General features: G+C 42.3%; 2 protein-coding genes across 3 annotated transcripts in view; both read right to left on the bottom strand.

Annotated features, from left to right (window-relative positions):
* Positions 1–6,022, bottom strand: part of sypb (synaptophysin b) — an 11,536-nt gene extending 5,514 nt beyond the window's left edge. The window contains exons 1-2 of the mRNA XM_031844668.1: positions 5,918–6,022; positions 4,513–4,578 (exon numbers count right to left, since the gene is read on the bottom strand). Coding sequence (XP_031700528.1) covers positions 4,513–4,578; positions 5,918–5,935 — 84 coding nt within the window. The 5' untranslated portion in view covers positions 5,936–6,022. The remainder of the gene's footprint in view (positions 1–4,512; positions 4,579–5,917) is intronic.
* Positions 6,023–6,830: 808 nt separating this feature from the next.
* Positions 6,831–14,197, bottom strand: part of cacna1fa (calcium channel, voltage-dependent, L type, alpha 1F subunit a) — a 19,849-nt gene continuing 12,482 nt past the window's right edge. Inside the window, exons 33-47 of one of the 2 annotated variants that reach the window (XM_031844872.1) lie at positions 14,019–14,153; positions 13,842–13,907; positions 13,600–13,691; positions 13,330–13,489; positions 11,698–11,825; positions 11,505–11,601; positions 11,309–11,411; positions 11,096–11,197; positions 10,803–10,927; positions 10,181–10,527; positions 9,855–10,088; positions 9,251–9,636; positions 8,844–8,956; positions 8,407–8,739; positions 6,831–7,567 (exon numbers count right to left, since the gene is read on the bottom strand). In XM_031844872.1, coding sequence (XP_031700732.1) covers positions 7,361–7,567; positions 8,407–8,739; positions 8,844–8,956; positions 9,251–9,636; positions 9,855–10,088; positions 10,181–10,527; positions 10,803–10,927; positions 11,096–11,197; positions 11,309–11,411; positions 11,505–11,601; positions 11,698–11,825; positions 13,330–13,489; positions 13,600–13,691; positions 13,842–13,907; positions 14,019–14,153 — 2,628 coding nt within the window. In that variant the 3' untranslated portion in view covers positions 6,831–7,360. Of the gene's footprint in view, positions 7,568–8,406; positions 8,740–8,843; positions 8,957–9,250; positions 9,637–9,854; positions 10,089–10,180; positions 10,528–10,802; positions 10,928–11,095; positions 11,412–11,504; positions 11,602–11,697; positions 11,826–13,329; positions 13,490–13,599; positions 13,692–13,841; positions 13,908–14,018; positions 14,154–14,197 lie in introns of both variants that reach the window. The other variant, XM_031844871.1, reaches the window with a different exon arrangement.

The raw sequence follows: 14,197 nt of genomic DNA, 5'->3' as shown, positions 1-14,197 counted from the left end.
CACACACACACACACACACACACACACACACACACACACACACACACTCACACGCAGAAGATTAGACAAATCAGACTATTTTTACCACACCCTCCCTGCGCTGCGGGCCAGATCCGATTGGATGGAAAATCCAGCTATTAATCTGACTGAGGTGCTCGACCATCTGTCACCAAGTTTCAACTACAAGCTACTGTAAAGCCAGTCACAACACACACAAAGCCACACCCCAACACATGAGCTTGTATCTGCACACACACACACACGCACACACTATGCCACGTCTTGTAGTACTGTCTACCTGCTGCAAGCATCAACACACTTAACTATTTACAGTCATCTTTTAGCTAATGTGAGGCGGAAGCTCGTTTGTTGGATTTACACACCGGCCGCCTAAAGCGAGCCTCATTGTGATGGCGATACACATCCTGCTCCGTTCCTGCAGGGTTTCTTATATTTTTATTTTCTAATGTCCTCACCCAACACCTTCCCTCCCTGTTGTTGGTAGGAGGCCAATTATCAGGTTTTAATAACCAATGCAAATGACTGCAGACGTGATGAAAGTGGCTGCATAAGTGTGTGGGACGAGGGAGAGGAGGCTGCTGATAAACGATACAGTTTATTATCACTTTCAGGCAAAGAATTGTGCCATCTGGAGTCAAGCTTTTGAGTTAAAATCCAGACTGAAACACGGATAATTTCAACATTATTATGACAATCTCACTGGGAGCTGATCTGGCCTATCTTAAATATTTGAGCCTCATTATATTTTGGTGCATGTATTATTCCCGATGTCACGTTCATGGACAGTTGACAAAGGCCTGCAAAACGTGAGTTGTGTTTTACGTAGTACTTTCTCTTTAAAACCCCAAACAGAATAATGGGATGTAAGGCTGCAGCAGCTGTGCAATTAATCAACACCTAGAGCATGTGTAGAACTGCAGTGTGGGCACAATCCTTCACACATTCTATCCTATCGTAATCCATCTAATTCTGTTTAGAATATGGCACACACAGCAGGTATTTGTTTTTATTACTAAAAGGTTCAACGATTTTAGAGCTCCCTGCGTCCGTATCGGAAGGAGGAGTGATGGAGGAGGAAGAAGAGGGCCAGCCAGACTGAAAAAAGAAATGGTGGCACACTGAGTGTCAGGTGCCATGGTAACACTATTGGCAGCGTCGCGCACAGCGAGCAGGCAGAGGCTGGTTTCTACTGCTCCTGGTATGCTGGATGGTTGACAGCTCTTCTGTGCTGTGAAGATACACAATCTCACTCACTCAGACACGAACGATCTGTCTGCTACGGCTGTTCTCACACTGTCTGTCTGTCTTTCTCTGTAAAAAAACGATCAATAAAAGCACCAACTGTAGAGCTTGACCAAACAATATATTTTTTTCCCTCTTAACATTAACATATAAGACATATAACATTTAGATCTGGATATTTATTTTTTTAAAGACTCCTTTTTAGATCCTTTTTCCACTCATAATAGTTATTATCTTTGGTATTTCTGTATTGCAATTACTTGTTAGTTATCGGACAACATTTATGCAAATATCGATATATTTGCAATAAGCTAATGTCGGCCGATCTTGCTCTGCGAAGATATTCTGCGAAGATATTACATTTTTTCAAATTTGACCATTTTATGCCAAAAATATTAAATGATTTCCGCGTTCATGTGCAACTAAAATGTTAAAAACCAACCCTTGGATGAGGATAAGCAGCTCTTTACATGTCGACACATAGCCAAAAAGCACAAAAGCACAGAAATAAACACAAGCTGAGCCTTCACCAGAGGCCCTGGAGTAATAATAACCACAGAGAGTCACCAAGCGTCTGAACAGTAAAAGCCCCTGAGCTACAACAAAATCAACAGCCTTTATTACACATTAGGGACTACAGCAAAGTGAATCATGTTCTCACAAACAGCCTTTTTATGAGACAGAAAGTGAAATTTGTATTCAGATGAAATTCAACATAGCAGTGCCATCGTGTAGCGGCGGAGGCAGGAGGCTGTTTGCGTACTCTGTTGTTGAGCTCCACATCAGTGTTATTTGGGAACTCAATGTCTTCCAGCATCCATCAAATCTAGGCTTTGTCAGCACTCTTCCCCAGAGACAGAGAGTGTGGGTGGGGTGGTGTGGGGAGGTGCGAAAAGCTACATGAGTCACACATACTGAACGCTGTTTAAATCTCACACATTCTTATCATCAAATGTAGACGAAATCTTTAACAAAAAAAAATCACACATCCTCCACCGGTCTCAACTGATCCAATCCATTTCCATTTAATCTCATCTCTAAAATTCAAATATATGAATATGACCACAGCAAATTGGCACATTCTGGCTGCAACAAAAATCCCAAAAAGGTCCGATTCTAGAGAAGAATCCCTGAAAGAGGGGGAAGCTCCTCTTTCCTGCCCTAAAAATACTGTGTTGCTGGTTGTGTATGCCCATATTAATCCAGAAAGAGAAGCAGCTCCTCCTCTAGTCTGACGTTGAGGCATGCAGGCCCCTCTGACAGATGATTCATGGGCCCTGGCCTCCTGAGCGAGGCTCCTGATTGGTTGCTGGCTTGCTGTGACCCAGGGAGGCAGTGATGAGGTGCTGGCACACTCACACAGCTCCAGGGAAGGACTACAGAGTCATGCAGTACACTCATGCCTCTGACTGCTCTCTGGCATATCTGCAGAGCCCATTACAGCGTGAGACACTGTTAGGGCCACTCTGGCATGCACGTTTTCATCTGGTTTGTGTTAAGTGTGTGCTCATACTGAGGATCAGGGGTGTAGCTAACAATTATGGGACCCATGTGCAGGAAGGGCATCCCCTCCTCAATTCCCTTCTCATCTACCCTCCCAAAATGTATTCATAATTACATGGCATGCACAAATTGAATGAGGAACATAGGGCTTATTAAAATGATTAGCGCTGCAGCTATCGTGTATTTGACAATGTAAGCCTAAAGCCAATTATTTTCTTGATTAATCGATTTTTTGTTTTGTTTATAAAATATCAGAAAACAGTGAAAGAAATCCCAAGGTGACCTCCTCATATAGCTTGTTTTGCTAGAGCATCAATCAAAAACCCAAAGATATTCAGCTTTCTATCATATATTAGAACGGAAAGCATCAGACCCTCACATGTGAGCAGCCAGAACGAGAAAAATGATGGTATTGTTGCATTAAAAATAATTCACTATGTTGATAATGCAAACTGGTTGCCGTAACCAAAATCACAAACCACAAACAGTCAGAACCAGTTCATAACATCACATCAGTGTTTAACAAAGCATTACATAAGATAAGAAAAGGCACATTTTAGAGGCTTAGCTGGGGGGCCAGCGAGGGTAATTAGCTCCACTATTACCACTGTGGTGCCCCAGCTGTGGAGACAGAAGACAACTGCAATAGAGAGGCACCACTGTTAACCCTGCAGCCTCTTCAGTGTGAGCCTGCTCTATGAGGATATAGCTGTAGGACAACATCCTTAATGACTGATCTTCTAGTCATAATCTGCTGATTATTGTCTTGTTTAATCAATGAATCCTTTGGGCCACAATATGGCACAGAATGGTGAAAGAAAAATGGCCGTCAAGATTGTTTTCCCAAGCCCAACTTGATGACATCACAATGGTGTTTTTGTGCGACCAACAGACCAAAAAACCAAAGATAATCAGTTTGGGATCTTATAAAGACAAAGAAAAGCAGTAAATCTTCACAGGGCACTTTTATGAGATTTTGCATTTTGTGATTTTGTTAGTTGTTAATTAATGAATCTAACTTTTCAAATTATCTGTTGGATTGTTGGAGTACAATGTCTTAAGTACACCCCATTTAATGATATTTTCCCCAAAAAATAAACAACAGAAAAAAGCAAAAAAAAAAAATCTTTCAGATGCAGAAATTGTACACAACTTGAGCAAAATGGAGTTATTCAGTTATGCTGCTCTCTTCAGCTAAACTAATTAATGAGTAGTTCACTGGCTCCATCATCTGGAGTAAACTGAACATATGGAGGTAACAAACTGCTCTAGACAAATTGTCATTATGACTATATTGTGTTACTACTATATTGATGTAACACATCCTGTTAGTGACTCCTGCTCAGGCTTGGGGAAATATCACAATGTCAGGATACAAGAGGCTCCTCAATATTACGCAAATTCTTTGATTAAGAGAGTGATTATTAGACATAAGGTTGGTAGAGTTACGGTAGTTTTTCAAGCGATAAAGGAAAAAAAGTCTGATGTTAAACCCTCGTGAGAGAGGATTCAATGTTGTTGTTTTTCTCAGAGTGTAGTCACATCCATTATTAAGCCCCATGCAGCTTTATGACCTCTGTGTGACAGAAGGTTACAAATCTGTCAGTTAGGACATGATGACGTTATTTATTGCCAACACAAGCTCCAAGTAGTTTATCCATAATAATATTCTATTCTGAGATTTTTTTTCTTTTTTACTAAAATGGGAAAATATATATTTAATAAAATGCAAAATAGACAACTTACCCACTGTAGAATTTTGATAAATCCCAACGGTTGTTTGAGTACCGTGAACTGCCCTTGGGCCACCAACTGCCAAAACAACAACAAAAATTAATTAGCAGTTTTTTTAAAAATTACATTTTCATCTCTTGTACTCTTGAAATCAGCCCAGTAGACCAGGCTGATGATAACATGATGATATGATGATGCTGATTAAAAACATGAACCTGATTATTTCAGCCTCATTTAGCCCACAGACCTCTACTGCTGACACCCGCAGGTGTTTGTTACAGAGCAAATATCTGCTGCCAGTGAATAAAGTGTGTGTGTGTGTGTGTGTGTGTGTGTGTGTGTGTGTGTGTGTGTGTGCGTGCGAGAGAGAGAGAGAGAGAGAGCGAGAGAGAGGGGAGGGGGGGTGGGGGTGGGAGAGAGCTCCTGCCGGCATTACAATTACACTAAAGCTGATTAACAGACCGTTTTCTCTGCTCTCTCGCTGCACACTTCACGGCAGTCTTTTTCTTTATTATTCAATTGAGAGCAAATCTCGCGAAATCTGTGTAATTGACGACAAAAAAAAGCGAAGGAGCGTTTGTGCGCAGGTGAATGCGACACCGCAAAGAAGGCGGTGTGTCTCTGTGTGCATCAATAAATGGCCGCACTGGAAATAGGCGGCAGTGATGGTTTTCTCTTTCTCTCTTTCTCTCTCTCTTGGGCTCTGGGGCTACTTTCACCCCCATTGTTTTTATCCCAACATCCATATTAAACAGATGACGCATGCACGGACAATATCCATGTTGAGAGCAGACCGAGAGCCCGATTCCGCGCTCATCTCTCAGGGAAGCCTTGTTGGCTTTTGTCGCAAACCACACAGCTCTCTGAGAGATGAGCTGTTGGAGATGCAGGAGACCGTCCTCCTCGGTGTCGGGGCCTACTGCGGCTATCCGAACGCACCGAGGGCCTCGGAAATGAATCATGTTTGTTATCTTAGCAACAGCAGGGCTAATTGAGACGTGAGCGGTCTAAATCAATTAACTGAAACCCTGGAGATGATATAGGCTACATCCTCTCCTTCCTTTGCTAAATGTCATGGCTGCAGAAATCTGGACATCCTACACATTTTTTTTTTTTTGGACAGTCAACGGGCCACTCCATCACATCGACTGCAGCATCAGTGCTGGAAAATTGTCCAATTACATCGCGCTCTGTCGTGCTTTTACATCGCTGCAGTTTTTTAATAAATGCATAAATCACAATTTTGACTCCAAGATAATCGAAAGCACTGCGTTAACACCTTAACCTCGGTGGATTGGTAGCAAAAAAAAATCTTAATTTGAGCGCACGACAAGGGAAAATTAGGCAGAATGAATGAGCATCATCTACCGAACAAAACAACAGTGAAATATATGATTTCCCCCCCAAAAAGCCTTACCTGATTCACAACATCCATCTTGGCCGCTTACTCGCTGATAAGAGGATCAGAGGGGCGGAGGGAGGGAGGCGTCTCATCCGGAACAGCCCAGGGGAGGAAGACGCCCAGGAGGAAGAGCTGGTCTGCGTCACGAGCTGAGCGAGGACGTGTGAAGCGTCGTGACGTCAGATAAATCGCTGGACGTGGGGCGAACAGGAGCCGAGCCGTCTGTCCAATCGCAGCGCTGCTTTATTCTAAGGGTAGCTTGAGATTGAGCCCTGAGGCTGATAATGCAGAGAGGAGCGGCATGGAGACTGTTCACGCTTTGGTGGACGGAAGAAGGGATATAAAAATAAAAAGGTCGGTGAAGGTTCCCGAGCTGCTGCAGGTCATTAACAGACGGCTCTGCACCATCACATATCAGCTGATTGTATTAGAGGAATACATTTATTACCTTGTAGACCTTGTAGGCAAACCTCATTCTGCACATAACACGTTGTAGAAAAGTTCAAAGTAAGTTCAGGTTTTCTACATTCATGCAAACACTATAAAGACAAAGGATGAATAAACAGTGTTTAATTTAGCAGTGAACATCAGACACATATGGGTGAATGTTTTGCATGCTTCTTATTTTTTTTCTCTAAAAGGAGAAATGAAACCCAGATGTTACCCATCTACCGGTCCATTAATGACTGATTATATAATTCATTCTTTTGTATTTTTGCTGCAGGTTTCAACCTCCATTATAGCACTGCTGTGAAAAAAATGGAACTAAAAAATAACCTTTCAGCTTAAGTGCACTGTTTGGAAGGGTGTTATTACTGCACACGAATAATAACTACAACAAAAATAAAATAAAACATACATTTGAGAAAACATAATGCTTTATTTTTAGTCACAAAAATCCGAAACTTTGCTTTGAGCTTTCATGTTGTATGTTAGAGGATATTCAATATTCAGTATTTATAAATATTTCTAAAAAATAGCAAATGCTGTTGAGCACTCACATGTCAATTATTTGTGTAACAACGTATAAATGTTCTATTAATCTAATAGTTTCATTTTTTTACAGTTGATATATAGGTGTATAAAGAGAGAATAATTCAAGTACAGTACAAAATGAGAATGCAATGCAAAAAAAAGGTCCTCTGTCATAATGACGCTCAGAGCCACAGTTTTCTGTCACATTCAGTGGACACCTCTGTAAAACACGGCTTAGTGTAGGAATAGTTGTGAGTCCTTCCACATACTGACATGTAATCCTAAAATCAGTGTAAGTGTGTGTGTGTTTTGGCATTTACAAGTTAAAGTATATATTTTACCTTGGTATAACAAAGCAGACAAAACGGTCCCTTTTGTATCACATCATTCTTACACTTGAGCTGTCCAGTTTTTTTGTTTTCTCTAGAGAAAATTTAAACTCACTTTCTCTCAAAGTTTTTTTTTTTTTCAGTTTTGGTGATCTCAGAAAGAAATCACGCAGTTCATTTCATCGGCCAGTTCCTCCTCAAAACGAGAAATCGACTGACTGGCCCCGCGAGCTATGAGGTCAGAGGCCGCGCTCTCCATGTCGTCCAGACTCATGTGACAGGCTTCAGCAATCTCCCGCTTGGCAAAGCTCACAAACTTGGGGTCCCTGGCGTAGACACCGAGACCCTCGGAGATCAGGATCTGACGTTAGCAAGGAAGAGAAAAAAGTCAGTGGAACAATGATGTAAAACAGGGATTATGTTCTTCGCCACTCATTCTCAGTCAAACATAAACCTGCCTGTCTACGTGATTATCATTATGTCCAATGCACGGAAAAAGTTATCAACTCAAAGAGTCACTTAGCCAAATTAAAATGCAAAATGTAGCAACTTTATTTCATTTATTAATATGTAAACAGTGCAGTAACAGCAAATAGACTTCAATTTACAGCACATTTAGAAGAAAGAGGAAGTATCACACATGACTAAGAATTTGTCTCAGTGGTGCGCCGTTATATAAGCTTCAAACTGACGATTGTGTAATATTTTTGCATTAATATGTATAGCATTTATAGTACATATCAGAGCATGCTTATCCTGTTGTATTAAAGGACAGTCACAGTTTTTCAAGTCAGTCAGATACAGGTTTTGCTTGCTGTAATCATTCCTCCTGTACATACTGGATATTAAGAGACGCCTTTCCAACGTGCTTCCATTGAAAATGAAAGGGAACAAAATCCACTTATCACTAGTTAATATGAGATTCCAGCAGGCTGACTTAGTCACATCAAGTATCGCCAAAGTTACAGTCTTTTTAGATCAGAATTTCCTCTTGTTACTGTTGTTTAGACTTGAAACATTGTGAACCTGTTATTACAGCTGATAAGAAGCAGATATAGTTGGAAAAATATTGGTTTATGTTTAAAAAAAACACAAAATGAAACTAGTAGGCTGAAAGTAATTCAAAATAGTGAATGTTTCTAAGTCGTACATACTGGTTGCCATTCATTCACTAGAATCCCATGCTGCATTATTACTCACCGACTCGACCAGACTGTCTGCACTGCCTCTGTCTAGGAAGCCCTGTTTGACGGGTGGCATCCTCATGCTGGTGAAGGTCCTGGTCTGACCGGGGTACCAGCCAGGTGCCCTGCTCGCTGCAGGGAGGCTGGCAGAGCCGTCGCTCCACATTGGCTGGCTGTTGCCGGTGGCTTCGTCCACCAGGATCATAGGGGAGTAGACGAGCTTGCCCCTGCGCCCTGACGGGGGGATCATTCCTGGGAGAGGAGCGGCGCCAGTTGCTGTCGCGTTCATCCAGGAGGCTGATGACATCGAGGTAATGCTGCTGGGCCGGGAGTCCACGCTGTACTGGGTCTGAGACGAGGGAGCAGGAGCAGGAGAAGACCAGTGAATCAAGATGAGACGCACTAGGTGGTATGAACATGAACATTTTGGGATTGTGTATGCTGTTGCTTTACCTGGAGATGGGATCTGGATGGGGGTGTGCTCCCACGGAAAGTCCCTGGGATTGGGAGGTCGTCCATACCGCTCTGTGGCCTCAGACACTGTAAGTTAAAGGACGGCTTTCGACCTGAAACAATAAGCAGGAAAGTGATAGGAAACTGTCCAGGATGCATGACTAGAATATCATAACCTTGTGTGGAAGGTTTTAGTATCAGCATCGCATCTTAGGGCAAAAATGAAAAGACAAATTACTTAAACAATGATTTGATTGCAGATTCATTTTATATTGCAGTTCAAATGTTTGGTTGTTAAAACAGTATAATTCTGTAAACTGCACACTGTACATATATGTAATATATAGAACTAAATTACCAACAGCGTCTACTAATAAAGATGAAAAAAGAAAATGTATTTTTTTCACCTTGTGGTACGAGAGGGAGCAGTCGTCTCCTGACAAACTGTGCGCCATTCTCACTTCCATTGTAGCTATTCCCAGTGTAACCACTGAAAGTGCTGCCATTTCCATTGCCGTTCATTATACTTCCATTGCCATTGGCGCTAATGATGCTGCCGCTGTCGTTGTCACCTGCGTATCCGTTCCCATTGTATCCATTTGTGGCATAGGGAGTGGGGCTTGCAGTGACGCTCTGTCCATTCATGTTGGTGCCATTATAACCGTTGCTATCAAAGCCAGTGGCATCATAAGTATCATATGGTAGCTCCCCGATGCTGCCGGCACTCTCCAGGCTCTGGCCATTGTAGCCCGTCTCAGTTGGTAGAGAACAGACCGTTTCTGAGTACACATACCTGTAAGATCCAAGAGTTTTAGCGTCATTAAATATTCTTAAAAGAACAGTTTTACATTTAGGGAAATATACATATTTAATTTTCTTTTGAGAGTATCAATCTCCTCATCTAACTCCTGGCAATCAAGCAAATAAGTGTATTCAAACTATTCCCTTATTTATTAATTTATTACATACATGTTGCATCTCTATCCTCACTCTTTATAGCTTGTTTCTTACCCGTCTACTGGTGCTTGACTTGCAGCGTCCCCCTCAGTGTAATAAACCTGCTCATCTACGGCTGTAGCCACCACAACTGGGTCTTCGATTACAACCGGTTCTTCGACTACAACCGGTTCTTCCACTACAACCGGTTCTTCCACTACAACCGGTTCTTCGACTACAACCGGTTCTTCGACTACAACCGGTGTTATCTCTGGGGGAGGAGGAGGCAACTCACTGATGGGGTCCTCCCTGAACAGGAGAGGAAACAACTCATTATGACTTAAAAAAAAAAAGAAATACAATCCCAATGTGTGAATTTCTATAAAATGAGAGGAACACACCTGATGGGCAGAGGTTCAGACCTCACAGGCTGCTCTGTTACAACGCTGACTCCTGCCAGCTCTGATCCTGGTTTCTGGTGCTCCTGCAGGCCCATCACCTGCTCTGTGACCACGACCTCCTCGGCTCTCTTGATCTCATTTTCCATGAGCACGGTTATCTGCTCCACCAGCTTGTTTATAGGCGGCAGCTGCGTGCTGGGGGGCTTTGTGGTCATGAAAGTTCCCGGCGCGATGTCGAATAAATCATCACCGGTCATCTCTCCATCCGCAACCTCCTCATCTTCAAGATCACAGGCCATCGCCAGACGCATCTCTGGAGCCAGGTCCTGCAGCGTTCGCAGTCCTAGCTACGAACACACAAATATTAAGTTTAGATGTTTGATCTTCTTTCTCCTACACAAAAAAGTTTCTGCAGAGTTTGACATAAGAAGGCTGTTTTCAAAAACATCTGCTGAAGGAGGAAAGTTTATCTGTGCTTTCATTAAGACATTATATATACGAGCATGATTTTGTGACATCGCAACTTATTTGGAAGCTGATCATGATCCAGTATGCAACTGACACATATGTGATGTGGAAACTTGAATCCCCCTGATCCCACACACTGGACTTTTAAAGCCACCTGCAGAGAAGCCGCCCTGTCCTTCCTTTTGGATTTCCTCTCCCTCTCCTTTCTCTTGCGGTACTTTTTAAAATAGTCCTGAATCAGGAAGCTGGCATAAAACTTCCCGCAAGTCACCTCATCCCCTGAGAAGGAAATAAAAAGGAAGTTAGTGATGGAAATGTGCAGGGCCAAGTGGAAGGCATGCATTATATGTCTGAAAACATATTTCATATGAAGGCATGTTACTGATACGAATCACGAAAGACAAAAGTTGTCTTCCTAGCAGGCAGCTATGTGACTTCTTGTTGTACCTCTAGGGGGAGGAATGACTTCATCAATGAGCTTGGGCTTGGTGCGCTTCCAGAGCTTCTTAATGATCACCTTCAGCTCTTCATTCTGCTTGTCGATGGGGCCTGAGGGCGACAACAGCAACAAAGCCTTTAAGTGAAACAGCACTGAGCGAGGTAGACTCACACTCATGAGCCTGCATGAGTTTCCGTCTGTATATATGAATGAGATCAAACCTTCAGTCTTGATCTTGAGTGAGGTTCGCACGAGAGCAAACAGAGTAGCACTGAAGGTGACTGTCCCGTCAGAGTGCAGCGGGACGTTCATAGCAACCAGTCTCTGAGAGGACAGAAGAAGCACAAGGAGGGAGATCTATCTATCTGCTCATGTTCCGCGCATCAAGTTTGCAGCACCGACTTCGAGTCAACTTACCTTGCAAGCAACACGATGAGGACACAGTTTTCCGAAACCAAGAGGTGGTTGAATCCTACGCAGCAGAGTGACGACATCGATGTGTTTTATACGACCGCTGTAGGAGACAGAAAATCATACATTTACTGACAGATAAGAATATTCTGGGGCATGCAGAGAAGAGCAGAGGGTTGAAGAGGAACGAGGAACTTACGTGGCCTCTGGATCGTAGTCGGACCAAACTCTCTTGAACTCATCCAGGTGGTGAGTACCGAGCACAGTCCAGTCTCGTGTCAGGTACTCAAAGTTGTCCATGATGACGGCAATGAACAAGTTGATAATCTTGACAGAGAGAAGGACAGAAACACAACAGCTACTTGTCACCAACATGTCACTTATAAAACAAGATCTGATAACTGATTTAATGATTAAAAAGTACCATCAAAAGACTATTAAAATAATGGCAAGTTATGGTTGATGACTACAATTTAACCTTAAATAACATCTGTGATTAAAATACTGTCAAATGAAATTCGTTGATCTTAATGTGCTTTAAGGTAAATTAATATAAGTAGCTAAAAGTAGACCCAATACTCGAGATGGAAGTGTGTGATTGTTTGCCACTAAATGCATGTGATTCTCGAAGTGGTCTTTCATAATGACGTGTACGCGTGTCAGTCCATCCAGTTCTGTGAGCAGCACAAAAAGGGGTCCAGGTCTATTTTAGGGAGCCAAAGGAAGGGTCCCAGTGGGGCTCTGCTAAAGGTCACAGACCAGACACAGACTGAGGGATGTCAGCTGTCCACGCGAGAGGAAACCATAGAAGGAATGAGAGACACACACGAAGAGACGGGGCCGAACATGAATCTGGATGCTGTGGTTGTAAATCGGGCTTCTAGGGAACAAGGAAAGTGCTCAGACTGACTTTAAAACTTTTAAAAAGTTTTAAACTTGAAGTGAACTTGAGTGTGTAGCCTTTAGGGGGATCTATTGGCAGAAATTGAATGTAATAATCATAACTATGATTTTTTAAGTGTATAATCACTGGAAAATAAGAATTGTTGTGTTTGTGTTAGCTCAGAATGAGCCGTTTATATCTACATATGGAGCAGAACCTCTTGAGTCGGCCATGTTTTTACAGTAGCCCAGAACAATGGACACTGTAGTTCTCCTTTACACGCTTGTAGTTGTAAATTTCAGTTGGTTGCAATCTGCAACATCACCGTTAGATGCCACCAAATCCTACACACTGCACCTTGAAGGTCCTCAGAACCATATGTATTATTAGATGGCATTGATGATGATTTTAAGCAGGTAACCTGTTCATCTATTTTCACTTCAGATCTGCAGCTAAAAAGAGGATAAGCTTCCACTTTCATGAGCTAGACTTCAGATTGTTCTGCTCTCGCACATTCTCCAGGTTTAAAGTCACCTTACTTCAACCTGTTTAAATGTCTAAATATAGCGTCCTGAGGTCATGGAAATGCTACTAAAATATTTGTACCTTTTTAAATCAGGGTTTTGGCTCTGCTGTCTGGATTAACAAAATCCACTGAAGAGTGAGTTCTCTAAGGAGTTGGGAATTGGAGGAGGCAGGGTTAGCTTTTTAAAACTGCTGCTGCTCAGTTGTTGTAATACTATCCTCTGATTCCTCTCTACTTTCATCTGACTGTGATCCCACTTGACCTGATAAAGCCTGCAAAGCACAAGTCTGAATTAATTATACCTAAATTTAATTTGGAGTCGGGAGGCTGTTTTACGTGATATTAAAGGAGGGAAAGTGTTTTCCTGCAAATGATCTAAGAATTCAGTGATTAAAAAGAACAGATCCTTAATTCCTCCTCACCAGGTAAGCACAGAGCATGAAGAAGCTGATGAAGTAGATGTAGGACAAGTTGCTACCGCAGCTGAACTCTTCACCGGGCTCAGTGTCGGATTCTGGGTCGCAGCGTCTACCGGGCAGAGCCGCCAGCATAATCTCCTGCCACTGCTCTCCGGTGGCACACCTACAAGGACGGTGCAGACATTTTCATTTGACCTTTACTTATACGCTGAGATCTTTTAAACCTTGTTCAAATACTGTAAGATTTAAGCTGTTCACAAGGTGATCGATCACCTGAAGAGCACCAGAACAGCCATGAAGAAAGTCTGGAAGTTGCAGTTTCTGTTGATATGTGTGTTCTCATCGATGGCCACTTTCCCAAATGACTGAAAGAAAAATACTTGATAAGAAACAAACAGTTGAACCAACATGACGAAACTAACTTTGGCCTTCAATGGTTTAGGCAGTATATCTTTAATATTATTTTGTAAACTGCTTCATCTTAGTTCTGGATCACTTTGATAAGAGAGACTAACCTGCATGCCAATCACAGCATAGATGAAAAAGATCATCGCGATGAGCAGACCAACATAAGGCAGGGCCTGAGCACAATAAAGTCAGGAGTATGAATACAAAAAGAAGAAAAAGACTTTATAAGCGTCGTGACAAAATAGCGTTATCAATCTTTTGTGTTTTGTGAATTGTTCGCTGACCTGGAGCGACTTGACAAAAGTCCAGAGGAGCGTTCGAATGCCCTCTCCTTTGCTGAGCAGTTTCACCAATCTCAAGACTCGGAATAAACGGAAGAATGTGATGGACACTTTTCCGCTCTCTCCTTTACCAGGACCCTAGAACAAAACAAAAACAGCTAAATATATATATATATATATAT

Source organism: Anarrhichthys ocellatus, unplaced genomic scaffold (genome assembly GCF_004355925.1).
Source record: "Anarrhichthys ocellatus isolate YVR2014 unplaced genomic scaffold, GSC_Weel_1.0 scaffold5, whole genome shotgun sequence".
Taxonomy (NCBI): domain Eukaryota; kingdom Metazoa; phylum Chordata; class Actinopteri; order Perciformes; family Anarhichadidae; genus Anarrhichthys; species Anarrhichthys ocellatus.
The sequence above is the reverse complement of the archived record's forward strand: the minus strand, read 5'-3'. Positions and strand labels throughout refer to the sequence as shown.